This window comes from Giraffa tippelskirchi, chromosome 1, assembly GCF_054371585.1.
Source record: "Giraffa tippelskirchi isolate mGirTip1 chromosome 1, T2T-mGirTip1v1.2.pri, whole genome shotgun sequence".
In the NCBI taxonomy this organism is placed as follows: Eukaryota; Metazoa; Chordata; class Mammalia; order Artiodactyla; family Giraffidae; genus Giraffa; species Giraffa tippelskirchi.
In genome coordinates this window covers 144,703,806-144,729,773 of record NC_137275.1, presented here as the reverse complement: position 1 = coordinate 144,729,773, position 25,968 = coordinate 144,703,806, and the positions used below count along the sequence as shown (strand labels likewise).

At 39.9% G+C, this 25,968-nt stretch overlaps 1 protein-coding gene and 1 long non-coding RNA gene across 3 annotated transcripts in view; one reads left to right on the top strand and one right to left on the bottom strand.

Moving 5' to 3' along the window:
- Nucleotides 1-25,968, bottom strand: part of SLC24A2 (solute carrier family 24 member 2) — a 264,631-nt gene that overhangs the window by 92,380 nt on the left and 146,283 nt on the right. Inside the window, exon 3 of one of the 2 annotated variants that reach the window (XM_081498800.1) lies at nt 2,202-2,240. The exons of the other annotated variant lie outside the window; for it this stretch is intronic. Within the exon in view, the coding sequence (XP_081354926.1) occupies nt 2,202-2,240 (39 nt within the window). The remainder of the gene's footprint in view (nt 1-2,201; nt 2,241-25,968) is intronic. 2 annotated transcript variants of the gene reach the window in all.
- LOC145509748 (uncharacterized) overlaps nt 1-25,968 on the top strand; it is a 54,910-nt gene that overhangs the window by 388 nt on the left and 28,554 nt on the right. Inside the window, exon 2 of the long non-coding RNA XR_014056388.1 lies at nt 2,466-2,589. This is a non-coding gene — a long non-coding RNA (uncharacterized LOC145509748). The remainder of the gene's footprint in view (nt 1-2,465; nt 2,590-25,968) is intronic.

The window sequence follows — 25,968 nt, the reverse complement described above, 5'->3', positions numbered from 1 at the left end:
GCACTCTTATTTCCTTTAGACAGATGAAGAAATTTAGTCTTAGAGAAGCAAAATGGGTCATAAAGACAAAAAATGGAGGCTACAAGAATGGGTTGCAGGTCTGCTTCACTTAACATCTGTTCTCTGAACCAGTGCGTAGTCTCTAAAATGTTCGGATTGCATACCCTATCAGTAAAATTTTTGAGTGTGTATATGTGTATCTATCTATATGCATATGTATCTCTATCTATATCTGACACATACTAAAATAAGTGCATTTATACCATAAAACATTTACAAGAGTAGAAATTATGAAGACTAATATAGAAAGTTAACAACAGAGGTGCTAATACTTCCTCCTTGCTCCACAAAGGAACATCAGGCACACATTTCGGGGTACCTCATTCCATGCGGGAACCACGGCTCTCATCCACGAAGCCCTACAATCTGTGTTAAGTGAGATCTGAAGAGAGAGATTCTCCTATTATGTCTCCACAGAGAACCTTCCTGACTCCAAAGGGGCCTTTAGTTTATTTGGTTTTGCAAAATGTTTCATCACACTACACATCTACAAGGAGGTTTCCTGAGAAAAGTCCCATAAGAGACACTGTGACCAAATATATTTGGAAAGTGCTATATCCTAGGCTAACTCACCTTTAGAGTTTTAGGATATGTATTAGACACTAAGATACACTAAGTCTAACACTAAAGAAATATGATTAACTTGGCTAACTTGGACAGTGTTTCCGAGCATTGCTCATTCATCCCTTATTTTGTAGAACACTTATTAACAATGATTCACGTGTTTGGAGGCAAACATGCTGCTGCTGCAGCTAAGTTGCTTCAGTCGTGTCCGACTCTGTGCAACCCCATAGATGGCAGCCCACCAGGCTCCCCTGTCCCTGGGATTCTCCAAGTAAGAACACTGGAGTGGGTTGCTATTTCCTTCTCCAATGCATGAAAGTGAAAAGTGAAAGTGAAGTCGCTCAGTCGTGTCCGACTCTTAGCGACCCCAGGGACTGCAGCCTACCAGGCTCCTCCATCCATGGGATTTTCCAGGCAAGAGTACTGGAGTGGGGTGCCATTGCCTTCTCCAGGAGGCAAACATGAAACCCACAGTAAGCCTGAGGTATTGGTAAAATGTGATTGTAAGATACATGGAGAAACCTGAATTTTTTAGGGTGATTTTATTATAACTGATATTCTATTAGAAATAATATTTCCAATTCTACAGGGTTTGGGGAAGAATCCAAAGGGATGACTGGTACTGTGAACCAGATCGTGGTTCACAAAGGAAGAGCCTGGGTCTGTACCCCTAGCCCAGTACTGGATCTGGTTTATCCTATGGACTCCCAATGCATGTCAGAAGTCTCTACTCTGAGCATCACAGAAGGAAGAATGGGGTCATACATATCTTCATTACTAGTCCTCTCAGACTCAAAAATCTGGAACTTTAAAAAAAAATGTGCTGTGTTATTTGATTCAGAAGATTAAGGCTTCGAAAATGTTAGGGGCAGGGTTAAAAGATTTGAATAGAGTTGAAATGTAATCACTGATGATTGAATATAAAACTCTGAAGGTCATTTCCCTGCCAAGCTTCACAATACAAAATGTGATGTGTTAATTAGATAGGAACTGGAAAATGTGTTTGCTGCTCATAATATGTCATAATCCCTGTTACTATGTTCCCTTATTTGGGGAAACCAAAAGAACTCTTCTATGGAAATATTCCTTATCTTACGATTGTATCTATGGACTTAAAGCATTCTTCCGGGCATTATGTATGTATTGAATGTATAGACTTCATGCAGCATTTCTTTTGATGGAACCAAAAGAAATTTCAAACCAAAAAAGCCAAGTGCATGCAAATACATAAAGAAATAGATACCAAGCATTAGATCCCTCACTGTCCCCAAACAGCAGCTCAACATCCCTTGGAATGGAATTTGAAAATACCTCACTCTTTCAACTTTTTCATGCCAAGTGAAAGAGGGAACTCAAATCCTTTTGAAACCTAGTCCCAGAAATCATTTGTCACTGAATGTAAGAATTCAGTTGACACTAATACCAGGACAGAACATTCGTACACCCGCAGATTAAACCCTTTAAGGATTCCAAGGGAGAGGATGACTTGTTGAGCACAAGAGCTCCTCTTCCTCCCAGCCCTCCCCACCCTGTCCACAGGCACAGGAACAGGTACAGACAAGGCCACTGCTTCCTACCGGTAGAGTCTGTTCATCCTTGTCCCTGGCTGTAGAGGACTGCACAAGAGGAAAAGGCAGAAACAAAAGACAAAGAAATAAATCAACAACAAGTCACACATAGGTTTTACACTTAAACACAAGCATCAGTATAGGGCAAGATTTGGTTCTTTCTGCTCCTGGGAAAGACTATGCCGACCCAAGGAATTAAGAGTGTATGCTACGTGCTAAGTGGCTTCAGTCGTGTCCAACTCTTTGCGACCTTATGGACTCCTCTGTTCATAGGGATTCTGCGGCCTGCCAGGCTCCTCTGTTCGCGGAAGAATACTGGAGTGCGCTGCCATGACCTTCTCTAGGGGATCTTCCTGACCCAGGGATCAAACCTGCGTCTCTTACATCTCCAGCACTGGTAGGTGGGTTCTTTATCACTGGTGCCATGTGGTTATTTAGGTATATGGTACTTTCACTTGAAAGATCAAAGTGGCATGGCCAACCCAAATGCCCAGTGACAGAAGGAAGTTAAATTAGTTGTGATCTGGCCATCCAGCGGAATGTCATGTGGTCACTACAATGAATGAGGTAAGTACACATGTGCTGACATGGAAGAATATCTAAGATATACCATTCAGTGAAAAAATTAAAACCCTTATTTACTATCTCATTTTATAAAAGAAAATAAATTAATAATACTTTAGCACATATAAAGAAAAAAGTTCTGCAAGAATCATTAGTGGTTATTCTTATTAGTGGTTAGTATCAAGGGCTAAGATTACAAGGATGTGTCATATTCCATGTCCTTCAGAGGGAGTCAACATTCACCACACCGAGTGTGGTACATCAAGTAAAGCCTGAAGACATGAGGCCACTGAAGTGAAGACTAAGATCATCACACGTGGAATCCAGATGACCCACCTTCTTTCCTGCCCCACCCCTTCAAGTTTTTCATTCTTAAAAAAGGAAATATCTGTTGCTTTGAGAAAAGTTGACTAAAATACAAGGGCCCAGGAGGGCCAGACATCCATTATGTGCTTAGTCACTCAATTGTGTCCAACCTTTTGTGACCCCACAGACTGTAGCCCACCAGGCTCTTCTGTCCATGGGATTCTCCTGGCAAGAATACTGGAGTGGGTTGCCATTTTCTCCTCCAGGGGATCTTCCAAACCTAGGGATTGAACCCATGTCTCCTGCATTGGCAGATACATTCTTTACCACTGAGCCACCTGGGAAGCCTGGTCATCTGTTGGGGAAAACATAACTCAGACAAGGGGACTCTGGCACTTTTCCTCCAGGTCCCAACTGGATGGCTTAACTTCCTCTATGAAATGAAAACTCCTTTTTCAACAGAACCAGGCACAGTCCTACAATCTTTCCAAGAGTATGCAGGTACCCTGGGAACTTCCTCAGGATCAGACCACTGTCTCTGTCACTTCCCCTCAACTACTGGGTTCAAAGAGCAAGAAGAAACTGAAATCTTTCCCCCGTCTTGCCTCTGGTCCTCCCATTAATGTCTCTGCTGACCTGTCTTCAGGACTAATCACACACAGCAAGAAGAGAAGATGCAGGTAGAACTACTTTAATAGCTTCATGGGCCCTGGGTTCTCTTTTTTTAGCCTACCAAACATGTCACAGAAAGAACATTCAGACGCCCCCACACTCCACCTAAAATATACAATTTTTTTGTGTAAAAAAATGGAAAGATAATTATCATTTTGCATTTCAAATTACTGGCTATGGGTAATTCATTGAATTTATGATAGGCATGCTGGAAATCTTGGAAAGTGACAAAACTGAACCTGTGATTTGGTTTCACATGTAAGTTTTAAGAAGACTAACAAAATACTTAATAAAGTTGATATTACACATTTTGTTGACATTCAATTAAATGTGTAATAATCTCTTAGATAATTTTTGGATTTTAGAGTTGATATCAACATATGTTTTTTTCTTCTGGTTCCAGACAGTTTTGCAGACCCTTGAAGAACCTATAAGTTTTAGGCACAGACAGAAGTGGTTAGGCTGGAAGTACTTTCTGAGTATGCATTCCTAGTGGCTCAGTGATAAAGAACCTGTCTGCTAATGCAGGAGACATAGGTTAGATCCCTGGGTTGGGAACATTCCTCTGGAGAAGGAAATGGCAAGTCACTCCAGTATTCTTGCCTGGGAAATCCTGTAGACAGAGAAGCCTGGCGGGCTACAGTCCACGGGGTCACAAAAGAGACAGACTGAGTGAGTAAGCAACACTTTCTGAGTATGCCTTACAGGCATGACTAAATGTGCCCTAACCTCCTAACACGGGGCTCTGTCTTGGTGACTTCTCTAAAAATACTAATAAGAAAATATCCCTGATTCCCTAGCTCTAGGAACATGCTTGGGGAAGTGGAGTGGACTTGAAACTGTCCTTTGATTTCTGTTTCTGCTCTGAAAGGCACCGTATGATCCCATTTCTCTCTGGCAGTCCTTTCATTTTCTCATCTCCCACATCAGACAGCTCAACAAATGGCCCCATATTCTACAGAACAATCCCCCAGGGAAATTATCCAGGGCAGCCAGCTCAGCCTTTGGACACACATGGAGATTAACTGTCAGAGCACGCCTTTTCAGTTAGCAAATTTACACCTTGTGGTTAAATGGGAGACAAATAATTATGAGCTGCGATTTGATACCCCAGTGATACTACTGAACATGAAGGAACGGGATGGAACTGAGGAAAGAAAAGGGTGGTTTTTATAAGAACAAAAATATCACCAGCAGAGAGAATAGATTCAAAATATATATTCAAAAAATATTTGAAGAAGAAAAAAAAAAATCCAAACCTGTTTTTTGGTCTGAAAGGAAGAAAAAAATATCTATTCCAATGACTTGCTTTTTCTCTCACAAGCAAGGAAGCTCATAAGACACAATAGATGGAAAGAAAGTGCTTTGTACATAGATTCTTTCAAGATAAACCTCAGTGCAGGGAAAGTTCTAAATCCTCTGCAAAATTTCCCACTGCCTAATGTCAGCACAAGTTGACATCATTAGTTTACTTTCAAGTGTAATTTGCAGACATGAATATACATCAGGTTGCAACATGTACATTTATATACACACACGTGGCAACTGAGGTCATTCAACACCCTCCACTTTCCTTTTATGTAGCCCTGTTGCAAAAAAAGATGAAAAATGTGACATATGATGATCATTGTTCATTTTCAGGGCTTCACCCACCTCTACTCATAATTCCCAATGCTCACCTGACTTAGCCTCCATCTAATCATTCCCTGAAGCAGCCTCACATTCCTGGAAATGTGCCTCTGATTATGTTAGGAATTCAATTTTAAAGGGATTTTAATTACACTGGAGGTAACTAGTAAAGGACCAGAGAAACGATCCAAATATATACATCCTGCACTGGATTATTTAGCTAAGTATCCAGGTTTTGGGTTGGCCTCAATGTTGTGATTTTCCTTTCAGGGTTATTGAACATCTGGTTTATTCTAATTCACTGGATGTCACAGAAAAGACAACTTCTTCAAAAGAGGACCGATGTGATTTTAAGGATTAATTTTGGCATTCTGTTTTATAAATTTCCTTAATTTTAAACACACTGAAATATCATATATTTGGGCTACACTAATTTGAAAGCCCAATTCCTGGTGGTCTGTTCAAAGACTGTTGCCAGTTATAGGAAAGATTTGTTAAGCCAAATCCATAGTATTCCACAACCATTCTTGAGGAATACATCTTTTACTTAATAAAGTATCCTGTAATTCAATCCTTTATTTAATTGAAACTGACCCCTTCCCTAATTACTGCAAGTAACTGAACAACTGAGATGACGCCATTAATATCTGTTGTTCTTCCTGCTGGAAACACAATTCCATGTGGCAATTTTGCTACCAGTTCAAAATGCGTTTTGAAAGTGCCACATTCCTCCACCCCTGATAATAAAACACATAGCTCATTTACAAAGCATTTTTAACTCTATAAATCATTCACAAATCCTTAAATCACCTTTCTTCCTTTGACCCTTGAAAGCCACTGGTTAAAAATGCTTCCCCTGGGACTTCCCTAGCGAGTCAGTGGTTATAATTCCACACTTTCACTGCAGTGGGCAAGGGTTGGGGAACTAAGAATCCACAAGCTGCAAGCATAATATGGCCAAAAAAAAAAAGATACCCTTAATTTGAAGTAAAGGTTTATTTTTTTTCTTTTTAATTTATTTTTTAATTGAAGGATAATTGCTTTACAGAATTTTGTTTTCTGTCAAACCTCAACATGAATCAGCCATAGGTATACATATATCCCCTCCCGTTTGAATCTTCCTCCCATCTTCCCCTCCTCCCACCCCTCTAGGTTGATACAGAGCCCCTGTTTGAGTTTCCTGAGCCATTCAGCAAATTCCCATTGGCTATCTATTTTACATATGGTAATGTAAGTTTCCATGTTACTCTTTCCATACATCTCACCCTCTCCTCCCCTCTTCTCATGTCCATAAGTCTATTCTCTATGTCCATCCCGTCATTGCTGCCTTGCAAATAAATTCTTCAGTACCATTTTTCTAGATTCCATATATTTGTGTTAGAATATGATATTTATCTTTCTCTTTCTTACTCACTTCACTCTGTATAATAGGTTCTAGGTTCATCCACCTCATCAGAACTGACTCAAATGCATTCCCTTTTATGGCTGAATAATATTTCATTGTGTATATGAGCCACAGCTTCTTTTTTAAAATTTTTTTATTCTTTTATTTTTTTAATTAATTTATTTTAATTGGAGGCTAATTACTTTACAATATTGTAGTGCTTTTTGCCATACATTGACATGAATCAGCCATGGGTGTACACGTGTCCCCCATCCTGAACACCCCTCCCACCTCCCTCCCCATCCCATCCCTCAGGGTCATCCCAGTGCACCGGCCCTGAGTGCCCTGTCTCATGCACCAAACCTGGACTGGCGATCTGTTTCACATATGGTAACATACATGTTTCAATGCTGTTCTCTCAAATCATCCCACCCTCGCTTTCTCCCACAGAGTCCAAAAGCCTGTTCTTTATATCTGTGTCTCTTTTGCTGTCTTGCATATAAGGTCATCATTACCATCTTTCTAAATTCCATATGTATGTGTTAATATACTGTATTGGTGTTTTTCTTTCTGACTTACTTCACTCTGTATAATAGGCTCCAGTTTCATCCACCTCATTGGAACTGATTCAAATACATTCTTTTTAATAGCTGAGTAATATTCCATTGTGCATACAAAGCTTTCTTATCCAATTCATCTACCAATGAACGTCTAGGTTGCTTCCATGACCTAGCTATCACAAACAGTGCTGCGATGAACATTGGGGTACACGTTTCTCTTTCAGTTCTGGTTTCCTTAATGTGTATGTCTAGCAGTGGGATAGCTGAGTCGTATGGCAGTTCTATTTCCAGTTTTTTAAGGAATCGCCACACTGTTCTCCACAGTGGCTGTACTAGTTTGCATTCCCACCAACAGTGTAAGAGGGTTCCCTTTTCTCCACACCCTCTCCAGCATTTATCGTTTGTAGACTTTTTGATAGCAGTCATTCTGACCAGCATGAGATGGTACCTCATTGTGGTTTTGATTTGCGTTTCTCTGATAATGAGTGATGTTGAGCATCTTTTCAAGTGTTTGCTAGCCATCTAGGTTGCTTCCATGTTCTAGCTATTGTAAATAGTGCTGCAATGAACAATGGGATACATGTGTCTTTTTCAATTTTGGTTTCCTCGTATATGCCTAGTGGGATTGCTGGGTCATATGGTGGTTTTATTCCTAGTTTTTTAAGGAATCTCCATACCATCTTTCATAGTAGTTGTACCAATTTACATTCCCACCAACAGTGCAAGAGTGTTCCCCTTTCTCCACACCCTTTCCAGCTTTTACTGTTTGTAGACTTTTTGATTATGGCCATTCTGACTGGTGTGAGGTGATGTCTCATTGTGGTTTTGATTTGCATTTCTCTAATAATGAGCGAAGTTGAGCATCTTTTCATGTGTTTGTTAGCCATCTGTATGTCTTCTTCAGAGAAATGTCTGTTTAGGTCTTTTTCCCACTTTTTGATTGGGTTGTTTTTCTGGCATTGAGTTGTATGAGCTGCTTGTATATTTTAGAAATTAATCCTTTGTCAGTTGTTTCATTTGCTATTATTTTCTCCCATTCTGAGGGTTGTCTTTTCACCTTGCTTATAGTTTCCTTTGCTGTGCAAAAGCTTTTAAGTTTAAATGCATATATATGGAATTTGAAAAATGGCAACGATAACCCTATATGCGAGACAGAATAAGAGACACACATGCATAGAACAGTCTTATGGACTCTGAGGGAGAAGGTGAGGGTGGGATGTTCTGGGAGAATAACATTGAAACATTTATATTATCATATGTGAAACAGAACACCATTCCATGTTCGATGCATGAGACAAATGCTCAGGGCTGGGGCAATGGGATGACCCAGAGGGATGGGATGGGGAGGGAGGTGGGAGGGGGGTCCAGGAGGGGGAACACATGTAAACCCATGGCTGATTCATGTCAATGTATGGCAAAAACTACTACAATATTGTAAAGTAATTAGCCCCCAACTAAAATAAATAAATTTATTTAATAAAAAAATAAATTAAAAAAAAAAAAGCTTTTAAGTTTAATCAGGTCCCACTTGTTTACTTTTGTTTTTATTTCCATTACTCTAGGAAGTGGGTCGTAGAGGATCTTGCTTTGATTTATGTCATCGAGTGTTCTGCCTATGTTTTCCTCTAAGACTTTTATAGTTTCTGGTCTTATATTTAGGTCTTTAATCCATTTTGAGTTTATCTTTGTGTATGGTGTTAAGAAGTGGTCTAATTTCTTTTTTTTACATGTAGTTGTCCAGTTTTCCCAGTACCACTTATTGAAGAGGCTGTCTTTGCCCCATTGTATATTCTTGCCTCCTTTGTAAAAAATAAGTTACCCATAGGTGCATGGGTTTATTTCTGGGCTTTCTATCTTGCTCCATTGGTCTATATTTCTGTTTTTGTGCGAAGTATACTTTTGATGTGACTTTGTAGAGAGCCTTGCCCCACACACAGACCCCCATTACCACTTCACACACATAAAAATCAGGTAAATACTCCAGAGTTTAGCTATATCATGAACACAAAGCCCCTGTTTTACTCTGACTAGTAATTGCCCACCTGTAAATTACATAATCAGATGGGTTACTGGGAAGATTTCATGTGCCAAAAGACAAGTGTGTAAAATAAAGGATGGATGATCTGGCCAGTGGCTTTGACAACAGATAAAAAAGACAAGCAAATTTTCACAACAGTCAAGTAACAACCATAAACTTCCACCACCATAATCTTTCACTAAGTCCTGTGAAATGCACCTAAATTCAGTGTGCCAAGGACTCAGAGGCACTATAAAGTCTATAAGAAAAGAACTAAAAGTATAATTATTTTGTCATAAGTGTGATTCAAAACATATTAGAAATATTAATTCATTATTTAATTGACATTAAGTTGGGTGAGGGATGACTGATTTTCATTTAAAAAGTTAACAAGAAAGTGTGAAATGATATCTCCTTGTTCTTTCAGTATATTTACATGCAATAAGCAAAAACATTTAAAATCTCTCTTCTGATTAAAAACGAATAATCCTCAAAGCCTATGAGAAGACTAGGTAAACTATGTAAAAGCTTCAAATCAGAAATCTAAAAGGAAAGAAATACAAACATTTCTTAATCAGATGCAAAATTATGTCCCTTTGCCTTCCTTTATCATGCCCCTAACATACTCCCTAAAATATTAAGGGGAACAAGATTAAATAAATTCCTTAAGAAAGGACTTGTGCTCAGTATGGTAAGTTGTGCCTGACTCTTTGTGACCCCATGGACTGTAGCCCACCAGGTTCTTCTGTCCATGGGATTTTCCAAGTAAGAATACTGGAGTGGGTTGCCATTTCCTCCTCCAGGGGATCTTCCCAACCTAGGGATTGAACCCGTATCTCCTGCATTGGCAGATAGATTCTTTACCACTGAGCCAACTGGAAAGCCCTAAAGAAAGGACTACTAAGAGATTTAAATTCAAATTATGTTCAGTACTAGTTACTGGGTAATTATGCCACTGTCATTGTCCTTTAGGAAAGTAAGAATCTCAAAGATCAGTGAAGTGCTGAAGGCGGCCGCCCAGACAGCAACAATATCCACTTGCAATAATACCCACTCTGGTTTTAAAGAAACACATTAGGATTGGATGGGATGGAGAGAAAGGATGAAAATTAAGTAAAAAGCACAGTAAAGAAAACTCACACTTTGGAAACAAAGCATTTTGATGATTTATCCAAATAATTCCCATGATCTTGAAATATTTGGAATAGTAGAAAGAAATTTCAGAAGAGTAGATAGCCTTCAAAAAAAGGAAATGGAATAAAATTGCTTAGAGACAAAGAACAACATTTTGCCTTTTAAATAGTTGTACAAGAGAAGAAATAATGTAGGATGAGAAGTTGTGTCATATAGTTACTAAGAATGTGGAATTCAGGTCCAGACTCTGGGTTCATTTCCCTATTTTTGTCACTTATTAGTCATGTGACTTTGGACAAGTTACTTAATCTCTTTATGCTTTAGCTTCCTCATCTGTCAAATGGGGATGATAGTAACTGCCTCAGAGGGTTGTTGGGAGGGTTCAATGAGTTTATATACATAATGCACTTAGATGATGTTTGATACATGGTAAACACTATGTATTGATGTTAGCACTATCATCAGTACTATTAATAACAGGAGCTACAAGAAATTATAATGAAAAGCTCTATGACAAAAGTAGTTTCAAGGTTGTGAATGGGATTAGCAAACAGGGTGGTTTCTACGTGAAGTAGGAAAATTCCACTGGTCAGGATGGTGAGAAGATTTGTTCTGGATGCCAGAGTACAGTTAATTGTGCATGTCCAAGGTTGGCAGCCAAGGGAAGAGGAGATGACACAACAGATTATATTTCCTTGGCTTGGCTTCAGGCTTCATCCCTGTCCCATGAATCAGCATTGTCTGAAGGATATAGGATTGGCAAGGCAAGGCTTGCATTTCACATCTCGTATACCGTAGTGGGCCTGATTTTGATCAAGAAGTTCTGGAGACTGAAAGATTCAGAGAACGTAGGACCCTTAAACTTACAGATGTTATATTTTATATGTCAATTATATCTCAATAAAGCTGGAGAAAGCAAAATAAAAACAGAAAAGGAGTTTAAATGCTTCTCCATAAATTGGTAAGTTGTACTGGGTGTGTACCATAACCAACTCCCCCAGCCAGTCTCTCCAAATAGTGGAAACTGTAAGATCACTGAAAGCAGCATTCACCTGCCTCCTATGGTTCTTGACATGGCTACTAATATGCAACCGGGTGGCAGGAGAGAGTGAGGCCACTCAGGAGGAGTGGGGACTGTGGGGTCCTGTGTCAGGAACCAAAGCTCCTCTGATGCTTGCTCCGCAGGCTAAATTGATAGTAATAATGGTTATTTAAATCTACTCCTTACAGTCCTTATTGAATCCTTATTAAATAGGCACATAGAAGACATTAACCCCTCATTTTATAAATGGAAAGAAGGAAGGATGAAGTGCCCCAGGTTTGTTTCTGTACTTGGGATACTGAGCACCTTTGTTAATTCACTTAATGTAGGAATTAACAACCCAACAACTACTACCATCTCTCACCTCCCCCTGAAAAATCCAGATGTTACCAATATAATACTTTGCTGTACTGTTTGAGCAGTTCTCACAATTACTAATGAATCATTTTGAAATGCCAATCAAACACAATCTGTTGGTATTCTGGCATTAGTCACACAAATTTCCTTTGACTGGTAAAGAACTCCAATGTGCTCATATATTAAGTCCAGATTGCCTGACTTCTTCTAAGGAAAGAGGGTCTAAGATGATATGAACTTAAAAGTTCAACAAATGTTGGTGCTGGATTACCACAGAATAATCTGCGGTAAATGAAGCAAATTCTAGTAATAATGGACAATATTTATTGAAAGCTCAACATGTGCCAAGGGCTTCATATACAGCGTCTCATTGAATCCTCACAGTAGCAGGTATTATCACCACTCCTGCCCCCTGTAATACATAAGGACGCTGAGGCTGAAGGAGGTTAGACAATTTGTCCATAGCCATGTAGCCAGTAAGAGGCAGAGCTGGGATATGAACTCAGATACCTGGGCTGCAGAGTCTCTCGAAGTGCTGGGGAAACAAGAAAGTGGAATTTTCCCTGCAGTGGCCTGTGGGAAGGAGGCTGGAAACTGCAAATACAGTAAAAATAGCTTATGTATATTAAGAACTATTTATGAGCTCTGACTTCCAATGGAAGCCAGAAAATCGTTGCCAAGTGATTGCTGTGCATGCAGAAATGACAGATTTTATTTGTGTTCATTTGGTACAAAAAGCTGGTACCTGGGAATAGAGAAAGTAGAGAGGTTATTTTCTGGTCTTCTGTCTCTTCCAGCATTATTATTTAGACTTGTCTACAATTGTCATAAATTTTCCTCTGAATGTCTCTTGAAGGTCATGGAGGCATGTTTATGACCTTCACAACAGCATAGGTTCAAGTAACACTGCAAACTAGTTTATCCATATATCAAATTGACTTGTATTAAGGAGTTTATAGCTTAGTAGCAGGTGAGAAGAGTGGGGTCCTCTCTTAGGTAGTCCATTTCTTGCCGTGGTCATGTGATAGTAGTCTATACTCAGTTTTTTTGGAAGCATGGTATGCCCAGTCTTCAATTTATTTCTGACACTTGACAGACTGGTGCTGTTTCTTTGTTTCAAGAAAAAAACAACTTAAAAATGAAATAATCACATTCCCAGTGTCTGAAGCAATCAATGGAAGACTCTGAATAGCAAGTTTTAAATAAAGAAAATTTATATGGTCCATCACTTAATATTTATTGGATAATTCTTTTTGGACACTTAGTATAGGCCAGGCATTCTTCTAGGGATATACATGTGAACAAAACCGACAAAGATCTCTGTCTTCAGGTAGTTACATTCCCAAATATGTTATTATCATAAAATTAGACAGAAATAATAGGTAGTAGTTAGATCACTTAAAATTGGTATAATTAAAAATAAACTGGGAATTCCCTGGCAGTTCAGTGGTTAGGACTCTGAACTTTCTGTCCTTTCATTGCTGCAGGCCTGGGTTTGATCTCTGGTCAGGGAACTAAGATCCCACAGGTGATATGGCCAAAAAAATATACATATATTCTTAAGTGGATTAACTGTAGCCTGACCATCACTTCTGTATTCATACTTTTTTTAGTTTACTAGTCCTGGATTTAGCACGCATTTTGGTTTGGAGAGAAGTTAGCAAACACTATAAAGAATACAAAAAACATGACTGTGTCTATAAAATTATAAACAGCATATAGCAAAGGGCACTAGATATTTAAAGTACATCTTGAAAGGAATAACACTGAAGATGTGATTTAATTTTTGATGATAATATCGGCAACAAAGTTCCTTGCCAATGTTTTTAAAAAACTGTCACAGACTTTAGATTAAAGAAAAAAATAAACCGAACTTCAAAGAGAACAAAAGACTATAATTTGTAGTGTAGCTTTGTGATTTGGAAATACGTACCTTTTCACTTTTATGGTCTCTTAGTACAATGCTACCTCATTAATGCAATATGTTGATTCTCTACCACAGTTTTTAAAAAAGGATTTATTTATTTATTTATGGCTGTGCTGGGGTTTCACTGCTGCTCTCGGACTTTCTCTAGTTGCAGTGAGCGGGGGCCACTCTTTGTTGTGGAGAACTGGCTTCTCATTGTGGTGGCTTCTCTTGTTGCAGAGCATGGGCTCTAGGTGCTTAAGCTTCAGTAGTTGTGGCCCATGGGCTCAGCTGTGGTGGCTCGTGGGCCCTAGAGCTCTGGCTCCGTAGTTGTGGCACATGGGCTTAGCTACTCTGTGGCATGTGTCTTACATGTTACACATCTCTGCATTTTGTATTTTGTCTACCTGTGTGCCAGCACCCCGCAGGTGCTCAGCTAACACTGGTCTCTTGATGGACAGCTAGGAAGTTGTGGGATAGAGTTTTGAAAGGAAGGAGGAGGCTCAGATAGGCTGCAAAATCACTCTGATACAGAAAAGGGGGGCCTGGGTCGAGTGTTGGGCTTAGCTCACGGTCAGCAGAAACTCTTTGGATTAATACAGAGTGGTACCGATTCTCTGGCTTAGTCCCTAGACCTTGTGCCCAAACACTATTGCATGGGTCCTTTAAACTAAGAGAGTCTGTCTTCTTCTTGGTGGTTGAATGGGACCTGCTATAGTAGTGGCAGAGGGGGGTGTGGTGGAAGCATCAAATGGAACGGGACCACCAGGTAATGAAGAGGAGAACATGGCAGTAAGGAACAGTTCCACTGGGCACTGATCATTACACACCTTCACACCCTGGAAAAGTAGGGTACACAGTCAAGACTAGGAATCCCACCACTGGGGCTAGCCATGAAGACAGTTACCACTCCATTTTCCCCATAAGGCTGATGCCATCTACAATAATGAGAATCACATTAAGGTTCAAAGTTATTTACTCAGACCACCTGTCTTTGATATTCTTTGCTCTCATAGGTAGCCCAGACAAATTGCCATTTTAGCTACTTTATCTGTGTCCTACCTTGGATATTACTAAGTTATTCCCTCATGCTCTACCTGCCCGATATCTTCCTTCATGGTACCTTCAAAATGACTGTTTCATCCATCCTTCAACACATATTTAATGTGCACCTTATATGCATTACACTGTTCTAGGTGAGGATGTTCTAGTGAATGAAACAGCCCAAGTCCTTGTTCTTGTATAACTTATATTCTAGTTTAAATCTCCCTTCTAAGACATACATAGCCTTCCAATTAAGTAGCAAAGGCAGCTATTAATGTATAAAATCCCTGCTGACTTTTATTGAGCACTAACTACACTTGAGATAGTGCTGAATGCTCATTTAATCCTCATGACCATTCTAGGTGGAAGGTTCTATGAAGAAGCATTAAAAAAACCTCTTTGAAATAATTATAGAGTCACAGGTAGTTGTGAAAAATGTACAGAGGAGTGCTGTGTACACTTTACTCAGCCTCCCCCAAAGATAGAATTTTATACAACCATAGTACAGTATCAAAACCAGAAAGCTGGTGCATCTGACCTGTCTCTTGAGAAACCTGTATGCAGGTCAGGAGGCAACAGTTAGAACTGGACATGGAACAACAGACTGGTCCCAAATAGGACAAGGAGTACGTCAAGGCTGTATATTGTCACCCTGCTTATTTAACTTATATGCAGAGTACATCATGAGAAATGCTGGGCTGGAAGAAACACAAGCTGGAATCAAGATTGCCGGGAGAAATATCAATAACCTCAGATATGCAGGTGACACCACCCTTATGGCAGAAAGTGAAGAAGAACTAAAGAGCCTCTTGATGAAAGTGAAAGAGGAGAGTGAAAAAGTTGGCTTAAAGCTCAATGTTCAGAAAACTAAGATCATGGCATCTGGTCCCATCACTTCATGGCAAATAGATGGGGAAACAGTGGAAACAGTGTCAGACTTTATTTTTTTAGGCTCCAAAATCACTGCTGATGGTGATTGCAGCCATGAAATTAAAAGACACTTATTCCTTGGAAGGCAGGTTATGACCAACCTAGATAGCATATTTAAAAGCAGAGACATTACTTTGCCAACAAATGTCCGTCTAGTCAAGGCTATGGTTTTTCCAGTGGTCATGTATGGATGTGAGAGTTGGACGGTGAAGAAAGCTGAGCGCCGCAGAATTGATGCTTTTGAACTGTGGTGTTGGAGAAGACTCTTGAGAATTCCTTTGACTGCAAGAAGATCCAACCAGTCCATCCTAAAGGAGATCAGTCCTGGGTGTTCATTGGAAGGACTGATGTTGAAGCTGAAACTCCAATACTGTGGCCACCTCATGTGAAGAGTTGACTCATTGGAAAAGACTCTAATGCTGGGAAGGATTGGGGGCAGGAGGAGAAGGGGACAACAGAGGATGAGATGGTTGGATGGCATCACCGACTTGATGGACATGGGTTTGGGTAAACTCCGGGAGTTGGTGATGGATAGGGAGGCCTGGCGTGCTGCGATTCAAGGAGTTGCAAAGAGTCAGACACGACTGAGCGACTGAACTGAACTGAACTGAACTGACAATCTATTGAGTTCACTCAAATTTTGCCACGCTTGTGTACATTTACTTGTGATTGTATATAGCGTGTATGGTGTTTGTGTTGCTCCATGCAACTCAATCACATGTGTAGCTTCCTGTAATCACCACTGCAATCAAGATACTTAATTTTACCATTACCATAATATTCCTTTGTGCTACCCTTTAATACTCACATCCATTTCTCTCTTCATCCCTCTCCCCTGGTACTCACTAATCTGTTACCTATCTTTATAATTATTTCATGATGGTTATATAAGTGGAATCATGAAATATATATGCTTTTGAGACTGACTTTTTCTACTTACTATAATTTCCTTAAGGGTTATCCACGCTGTAGCATATATCAATAGTTTGCTCCCTTTATTGCTGAGTAGTATTCTGTGATATGGATCAACCACATTCATCCACTGAGAAACACCTGCATAGTTTCCAGTTTGGGGTTACAGTGAATAAAGATGATGAGAACACTTATGTACAAGTTTCTGCAAAAAAATAAGTTTCATTTCTTTGATATATATGCATAAGGATTATAATTTCTTGGTCATAAAACCATCTATAGTTTTAAAAGTAACCGCCAAACTATTTTCCAGAGTGGTAGTACCATTTTACATTCCCATCAGCAATGTATGAGGGATCCAGTTTTTTCTGCAGTCTTGCTAGCATTTGGTATTACTGCTACTTCTTATTTTAGCTGTCCTAATAGATATAGTTATACCTCATTGTGGTGTAAATGTGCATTTCTCTAACGGCCTATGATGTTGAACATTTTGTCATGTACTTATTTGTTGTTTGTATATCTTTATCAGTGACATGTTTGTGCCTCTCTTTTGCTCACTTCCTAATTGGCTTTTTAAATGTTATGTTTCAAGAGTTCTTTGGCTCAGACAGTAAAGAATCTGCCTGCAATGGAGGAGACCCGGGTTCAATCCCTGGGTCAAGAATATCCCCTGGAGAAGGGAATGGCTACCCAGTCCAGTATTCTTGCCTGGAGAATTCCATGGTGAGAGAATCCTGGTGGGCTACAGTCCATGGGGTTGCAAAGAGTCGGACATGACTGAGTGACTTTCACTTTCAAGAGTTCTTTACATATTCTAGATACAAGTCCTTTGCCAGGTATGTGGTTTGCAAATATTATTTCCCCATCTGTAATTAGTAGTTTCATCTGTTTAACACTGTCTTTCTTTCACAGAGCAAAAGTTTTTAATTTTGACAAGGTCCAATTTATCCATTTTTTCTTTTGACACATCAGGTTTGGTAGCACATTTGAGAATTCTCTGCCTGGTCCTCAGTCCTGAAGATTTTATTTCTATTTATTTCCTAGACATTTTTAGTTTTATGTTTTACATTTAAGCCTCTGATCCTTTTTTGCAAAAACTGGAGTATACTTGATTTACAGTGTTGTGTTAGTTTTATGTGTATTGTCAAGTGAGTCAGTTACACATATACATAGATCCATTCTTTTTAAGATTCTTTCCCCATACAGGCTATTATAGAGTATTGAGTAGTGTTTTTTTGAGTTAATTTTTGTATAAAATATGCATTTTGGTCATGATCCAATTTTTCCTATGGATGTCTAATTGCTATTATATCCATTTTAAAGATCAGGTGTGGAAGGTCTAGTGAAGTTAACTGACTTGCTCAGAGTCATACAGGTAGTAAATGAAGGCACTGGGGTTGAAATACAGGAAATCTAGCTTGAAACTATGTACTCGTAAGGCTATACTTCCCTAGGTCCAAGGCATCCGTCTCTGCATTCCCCAAGTAAACATAAAACACACTCTGAATTCACCTTCCATGCAGGACAGAAGGAAACTTATTCAGAAAATAGAAGCCCTCTAACCTTCCTAGAGTTATTTAAGAAAATCTGGAGCTTTATTCATTAGCCTTGCTTTGAACAAAAAGTACACAATTAAAAAAATAAGCTATTATTTCCAACATCATACATCCTTTCAATCATACAAAGTGCAAGCCAGAAAAATGGAGATGAAATTGAGATCCGCCATTAAGTAAGGACAGCTCTATTTTTGCTGATGAAGTACTAATGGACTGATGAGTTTGGCTCAGGCCTTAAAATAAAATTTCTGGATACATCTAGTGGCTGTGGTCTCCAAAGGCATATCTTATCTGCTATCTGTCAACAGCACAACGGAAACAGTGTACCACTGAGAACAGACATAGCCTCGCAGTAACAGAAATGGAAAAAGATATGCTCTGGGAATCCTAACTGCATTACTGTCAAATGGAGCCAGGAAGATCTGACGTTACAGACAGTATCATCTTCTTGGCCAAATACTCAGCACTATTTTCAGTGTTGGAATTAAAAATCTGTTGCAGAAGCAGGGGAAAATGACATGAGGAATATCCTGTAGAAATAGCTTTCTTGCTCCTGGCTCTGAAGCCTTGGGTTTATACACTGAGAACTTCTTGATAGTTCCGGAGACTTCATTTTGCAGCAGGTTCCAGGGCACAAGCTTACTGCCCAGTGTGTGTACGTGTGTGTGCGTGCATGCTCTGTCACTTCAGTCATGTTCAATTCTTTGTGACCCTGTGGACTGTAGCCCGCCAGGCTCCTCAATCCCTGGGATTCACCAGGCAAGAATAGTGGAGTGGGTTGCCATGTCCTCCTCCAGGGGACCTTCCTGACCCAGGGATCAAACCTGGGTCTCCTGCATTGCAGGGGGATTCTTTGCCACTGAGCCATCAGAGAGCATCTTAAATGCTGATGATCTGTCATACGATGTTGTATAATATTACCAATGAAAGTTTACTATTTACTCAGCTATAGAAATGCTGGACACCTTAGGACAGGATTCTAATACAGAAAAATGATGTTCCCGTGGGAAAGTGATGCTCACTGATTGAATGAAGAAAATACAGTCCAAGAGTGAGTGTGCTTATGTTGACATTTCTCTCAAAATAATGTATGTTTATTCTTTAAGGATCTGTAATGAAAAATATCAAATACCGATAAAGCCTGGAGAGTGTACAATGAAATGCCATACAACCACCACTTAGGTTCAGTAACAGTTAGCATCTTCTATAGTTGCTTTATAAATATATGTATAAGTTTTTTTTTTTTCTGAATCATTTTAAAGTAAGTGGCAGGTATCATGCTAACATTTCACATGTTATCTTCTAAGGACATGGTCATTCTCCTACATAATCATTATATATTATGTGTGTGCATTTTCTCTGTGTGTAATAGGTGGCATGTTGCCTTAACTGGCTAATACTACTAAGATGTTTCCTGGAAAACATGGTCAATTATTATTATATTTATAATTTTGTCCCCAAGGCTGATTAGTTATTAAGTGTATGTAAAATAAAGCATCCATTTTATTATTAAGACCTCCTTCTTTCCTTTTTATCCCACAAACCCATGAGAAAAGATCAATAAAAATCATTTGGTTCCTTAAAAAATTGCTCTGGACACAAAAATTCATTTCCTGGCTTTGGTACCAGCTCATTGGTGGACAATCACACAGATATGTATAAATATTAAACAAATACTATTTAGTACTAGAATTTGGGATCCATAGTCTGGATTCAAGAAAGTAGTTTATGAAAGTTCTGAAACTATGTATAACATTTGGTGTGTATATGAATTTTCAAGGGTAGGGGAATAGCCATAGCTTCCACCAGATTCTTCAAAGTGTCTATGACCCTAGAAAGGTTAAGAATCACTCATCTAAGGCTTTCACAACACCCCTTTTATAGGACCTTATTACAAAGGGCACAGATGATCAACTGCTAAATGATAGAAAGGAGGAATGAGAAAAGGACCCATCTAGTTTACTCAATGAATGACAGCCCAGTGCCACCTGAGCGGTTCTGGCAGGGGCAAGCACAAAGCATGTTACACACTGACAAGCTCTCCATTAGTTCAAACTCTTCAGGAAAAGGATCTGAATGTCACTGTAGATGATCCAGTTCTGTTCAGTTGGCAGAGACTGGGCGGAGTGCCAGAGGAGAGCTCTGGGGACCAGGCACTCCTCTAATCCGACTGTGTTTGTTCCGAATGGCCCCCGTCCTCTGCAGGCTTTGGCAACCTGCAACCCACTTCAGTGTTCTTGCCTAGAGAATCCCAGGGACGATGGAGCCTGGTGGGCTGCCGTCTATGGGGTCACACAGAGTCGGACACGACTGACATGACTTAGCAGCAGCAGCAGGGTGACTTACAACCATGATTGTGTTCACCTCGAGAAACACAGAAGGGGGAAGCAGAAGAACCCAAAGTAGACAGGTAAGAAAAAGGAAAAGTGTCTCCTCTTTAACCTGCTAGTCTGTTTTGGAGAATGAATGCCTAAGGGAATAAAACAGGGACATAAAGACACACTAGAACTGTGCTAGCTGTTCTCATAAGGCTGTCTCAGGGCATTAGCAGAACTACAAGTATCTCCCTTGCACCATTGTTTGGTAGCTGGAAGGAAGTGTAGCTCAGACGATGAAGCAACTAGATGGAGAAAAGACAACTAGTTACCCAGTGAGTGAGATGAACGTGATAACCACTACACTACGGAAATGGGACTCGAGTGAGTAGGATTAGAACTTGTGTCTTCTTTTCTAATGTTATGATTGAAGGATTTTATATTTATTTATTTCTTACAGTTTTACTGAGATAAAATTGATGTACAGCACCATAATATGTATAGTTCACATCCATTATCTAGTATAGATACAAATTTCTTTTTATACATTTTTGCCCCTGTGATGAAAACTCTTTGGATCTACTCTCTTAATACGAGAACCCATGTCTTTGAATGCCATTTCTCATCATAAATATTTGGTGTGGGGGGACAGGTGTGGAACACAAATGATAAAGAATAATAACCAAGTAAAGTCCCTTGGTTTCGTGGTATTGTTTGCTTACTGTGCTTTGTTTTATATTAGTTTATATTGAAAAAATGTAGGAGAGAGACAAATCAATAGCACTTAGCTTCTGAATGAACTGATTTAGATGAATTATCCCATTTAATATGTACAGCTCCATACGCAGTAACAATCCCATTTTACCGCTGGAAAAAGTGAGGCTCAATGAGGCTGAGCAAATAGCCCAAAGCTGCAGATGGAGATAAAGCTGGGGTTCATGCCAGCACTGTTTGGTCAGAAAAGAGATCTTCTCTGCAGACTTGAGGCTATGGGGTCAGGAAGCATATACCATCTGAGAGGGCACAGACTTTCAGGCCACTAGAGAGCACTCAGTTGAATATGGAAAGGTTATTTTTTTCCAGATAAGCCCCCCCACCTTTTATCCAATACGTACATTCTTGAGAAGTTCTGCAGGAAATCAAGTTTTAGTAAATTGAATTTATCATTATTGCCAATGAATATTCATTAGGCAGATGATTCTAATACTTTCCTTTTATTTGTTCCTTCTCTTGAACTGGAGATTCACAAGCATTTAAATATCTTGGGATATCTAATGGAATCTTTGTTTTGTTTGCTTTCTGTCATGGAACAATTGTATCCCAGTGAGTTAGACCGTGACATCTGTATTTCTAACATGAAGCATTAAAAGCAAACAAGTATGATTCAAGGAGATAAAGCCAGGCAATGACACTGCACAATAATGGAAAATGTTTTAAAAATTCCTGGCTTGCCAGTTGCTAGTACTGTGGCCTCTAGCTAGCTGCTGGAGGGTTCTAAACCTCCGTTCCTATACATGTAAAATGTAGATGACAGCTATATCAGAAGATTGTTTAATATCAAATTGAATGACATATGTAAAATTTCCAAATCACCTATAAGCACCTCATAAACATGCATGAGAATACAAAATTACAAGAAGTTACAACTGGAAGAATTAAATATCTAACTCAGAGATGGCAGATAGCCAGGTTGAAATTCATAACCCTGAACAAATCCAGAATCTCTCAGAAGCTTTGGCCAAGAATTTCAATTTCATGGAACCGCAGAAAACTGGGGAAGTCAGTCATTCTCATCCTAGACAGATGAGAAGGGAATCTGCTTCAATTTTTTCCATTTTTCTCGTCCAATAATTGTCATTTTGCATTTGCAAATGGTTCATTTTGCATTTGCAACACAAAGATTCTCGCTCACGCTCTCATAATGAGATCCCTCTCTCATAACCTTGTTAGAAAGTAATCCGGTGAAAAAAAAGTAACCAGATGAAACCACTATACTACAGGTAATTGTGTGGGCTTTTACATGGTGGTTTACACTTCTACACGGTGGTTTATTTGCAAAATGGCTGCAATTATTCTCCTCCCTGTATCTATGTACCTTTGCAACAGTGACTGTATTTCCTCCACATCAGGAGGTGGAGTTGGTTTCCCTTCCCCTTGATCTGGGCTGGTTTTGTGACTTGCTTTGGCCAAGAGAACGTGGTGGAAGTGACAGTGTGACAGACTAGGTCTCAAGGGCCCTTGCATGCATGTAGACATTCCCTTAGAATTCTGCCCAGCCTCCACGTGAACCAGCCCAGGCTAGTTGGCTAGTTATCCCCTGTCATGCCAGCCATCATCTAGCCAGATGACAGATACTACCACTAAGCAGTGAAGGAAATACTCTGGAGACGTGTATGTGTGTGGGACATACCTAGATGTGTGTGTGTTTCTCACCAAGGACCTTGTTTGGATATGGGGTCATATTGGCAATATCTGGATAATGAATTTCCAGTGTAATGATAATGACATTTTACATCACCAGATTCTCAAATCTCCAATATGAAAACTGATAGACATCTCCTTTAATATAGCCTAAGATGAGCGCCAAGAGCTTTTAGGTCCTACAGAATCCATTTATCCACAGTTATTCATGGGAAGTAAACCGACTTTTAAAACATAAGGCATAGTGATGAGGGAAGAGGTAGGGAGAGGCTAAGAAGAAAGAAAATATTTCTTATTAACTTGGAAAACCTACAAATATTTATTCTATTAATCAAACCTCAAGCCATATGCACTCCTAAAAATATGTTTGTTAATAGATTTCTAAGATCATTCATGTTCCACAATAATGACTTGAATTTATTTGAGAAATGAAGAAATTAAAACTTCTTAGTTTTTCTGGTTGATAATCTGGCAAATAAGAAAAACCTCCCCTTCTCTCTGATAAAGAGGTCACAAAATAAAATTATGATCATAACGTATTTAGGCAGTCAAAAAGCATTATGTCTTATACAACTTTAATCTGCCTGGAACCTTTCCATGAAAGCATCATCAGTTCTATCTAAAAATGGCTCTCCTGCTGTTATTAATCCCTGTGCCTCACTGAGTACTCACTGCATAAGTGAGATCAGATCCATTTGGAAAAGAAGAAGTTGAATCTTTACTTTTTTTAGACATTAGAGTTAGGTGCCTTTCTCTCTGTACTGTTGGGCAAAGTATCTCCCTATGTCTAGGGTTTATTTTAGGTTGCCTCAACATTAAAAAAAAAAAAAGAATATTTATGTTTTTGACAATAAAAACAATACATATTCACTGGAAAGTAGAGGTCTTGATGTGGGGTTTGCAGGACCAGGACAAGGGTGAGGCAAATGTCTCATTGGTATCTTGCACAAAATTTAAGGGGGCATCAAAGAAACTCAGTAACATAAATGATACAAAGGCTGTCTTTCAAAAATCAAAATTAATGCACAGATTGGATGATGCACAAAAGATCAAAATTTTAAATAAAGATAGGCTTGAACCCTGTACTTGCATAATCCTTTCTCATGTACCTTATCTTAATCCTGGCCTTGGTTCTAACAAAACCTGATTTATAAAAATAATCATCTGGTCTATGGGCTATAGTTCCTCAATGTGATTTTTAAAAAAGTACTGCATTAAAATATGATATATCTTGAACTGGGATTTTGGATGCCTGCTTAAATTTTATACCTCACTCACTGCACCCCAGTTTCTGCCCTGGGAGTTCAGATTTAAGTTGAGATGATAAGCAAATGACAGTTTTCAAGCAGGGGCTTGATGGGGTTGAAGTTTCAAAAAGATGGCTTTGCCTGTTGTATAGATTGGAAAGTGAAAGTGAAAAGCGAAAGTTGCTCAGTCATGTCTGACTCTTTGCGACCCCATGGACTCATACAGTCCATGGAATTCTCCAGACCAGAATACTGAAGTGAGTAGCTTTTCCCTCCTCCAGGGGATCTTCCCAACCCAGGGATAGAACCCAGGTCTCCCACATTGCAGGCAGATTCTTTGACAGCTGAGCCACAAGGGAAGCCCAAGAATACTGGAGTGGGTACCCTACCCTTCTCCAGGGGAATCTTCCTGACCCAGGAATTGAACCGGGATCTCCTGCATTGCAGGCGGATTCTTTACCAACTGAGCTATCAAGTGTAGATGGGAGGGAGGTCAAATGAGGAAACTAGGAGACTTGTTAGGAGGCTGATGCTCTAGCCTAGCGATTCTGTTCTTACCTGAATCATCACAGGCCACTCTGGTGTAAAGACAGTGGCCACGTGCCTGTCCTCACACCTCACTGGACATCTCAGCTTCTGTCTTCCTCCTGACATTCTCTCCTAGTTCTCCTCCTGCCTCACTGACTCCTCCTCCCCAGTCTTGAGGATTCTGCCCTCTTCTGCCCTTGAACTCCCTTGGCCTTAAGTACCATCAACAGACACCTCTAGTCCTGACTTGTCCTCTCAAAACATGCGCATCCAACTGTCCATCTGCTATTTTCCATTCGATTTCCAGTGGGTAGACCTCACAAAGCCAAAGTCCATGTTCATTGATATTTCTCTCTGCACTGTTGGAATCAGTCCAGTGACAAACTTAGATGTTACAACACATCTTCATATTTCTTTGGTTTATTTTAGGTTGTTTAAATATTTTTTTAACACTTAACATGTACGTGTTTGGACTATAAAATCAACACATGTTCACTGGAAATTTTTATTTCTGCTCCCCAAACCTGTTAATCTTCCCCGTCTTTCAGCAGAGGAAGGCCCTGTCATCTACCCAGCTATTCAAGCCTCAAAATTAGCCGTCTTGATGCATTTTTCTCGTTCTCCTTTCTCCTGCACCCACTCTACCAGCAAATTCCATCAATTCGATTGCTCAAATAGGTCTCCATTTTTCTTTTACTAACATCAGCACCAACCTTAGTAGGCTTCCTGAGGACCTGGCACCCACGTACTCAGGATAGGGTCTGCCCTGGATGGAAGAAGTGGAATGGCAGGGTTGTGGGGGGAGAGTGTGTTAAATATCCAGCACAGGTGGTAGGGAGGGAGACTGGCTTGGCTTTTGGGAGGGGGAAGATGCGGGCTGAGGAAGACTGTTTCCTCATGTGCCTGGGTGTCACCAGGTAGCACAGAGGCTAGACGGCATCCCAGCTTTACGCCCACTGCACACAATCCCTCAGGCTTCCCTGGTGGCCCAGTGGTAAGGAATCTGCTTGACAATGTGGGAGACGCAGGTTTGATCCCTGGGCTGGGAAGGTCCTCTGGATAAGGAAATGGCAACTCACTCCAGTAATCCCACGGACAGAGCAGCCTGGTAGGCTACAGTCGATGGGGTCGCAAATAGTCGGACACTACTGAGCGATGAAGCACGCACACACTCCCTCATGTTCTGTGCCGGGTCCACACATCTGGATCTGGGGCCAGAAGGAGAGATACTCCAGCAGGCCCTGGGAGGTGC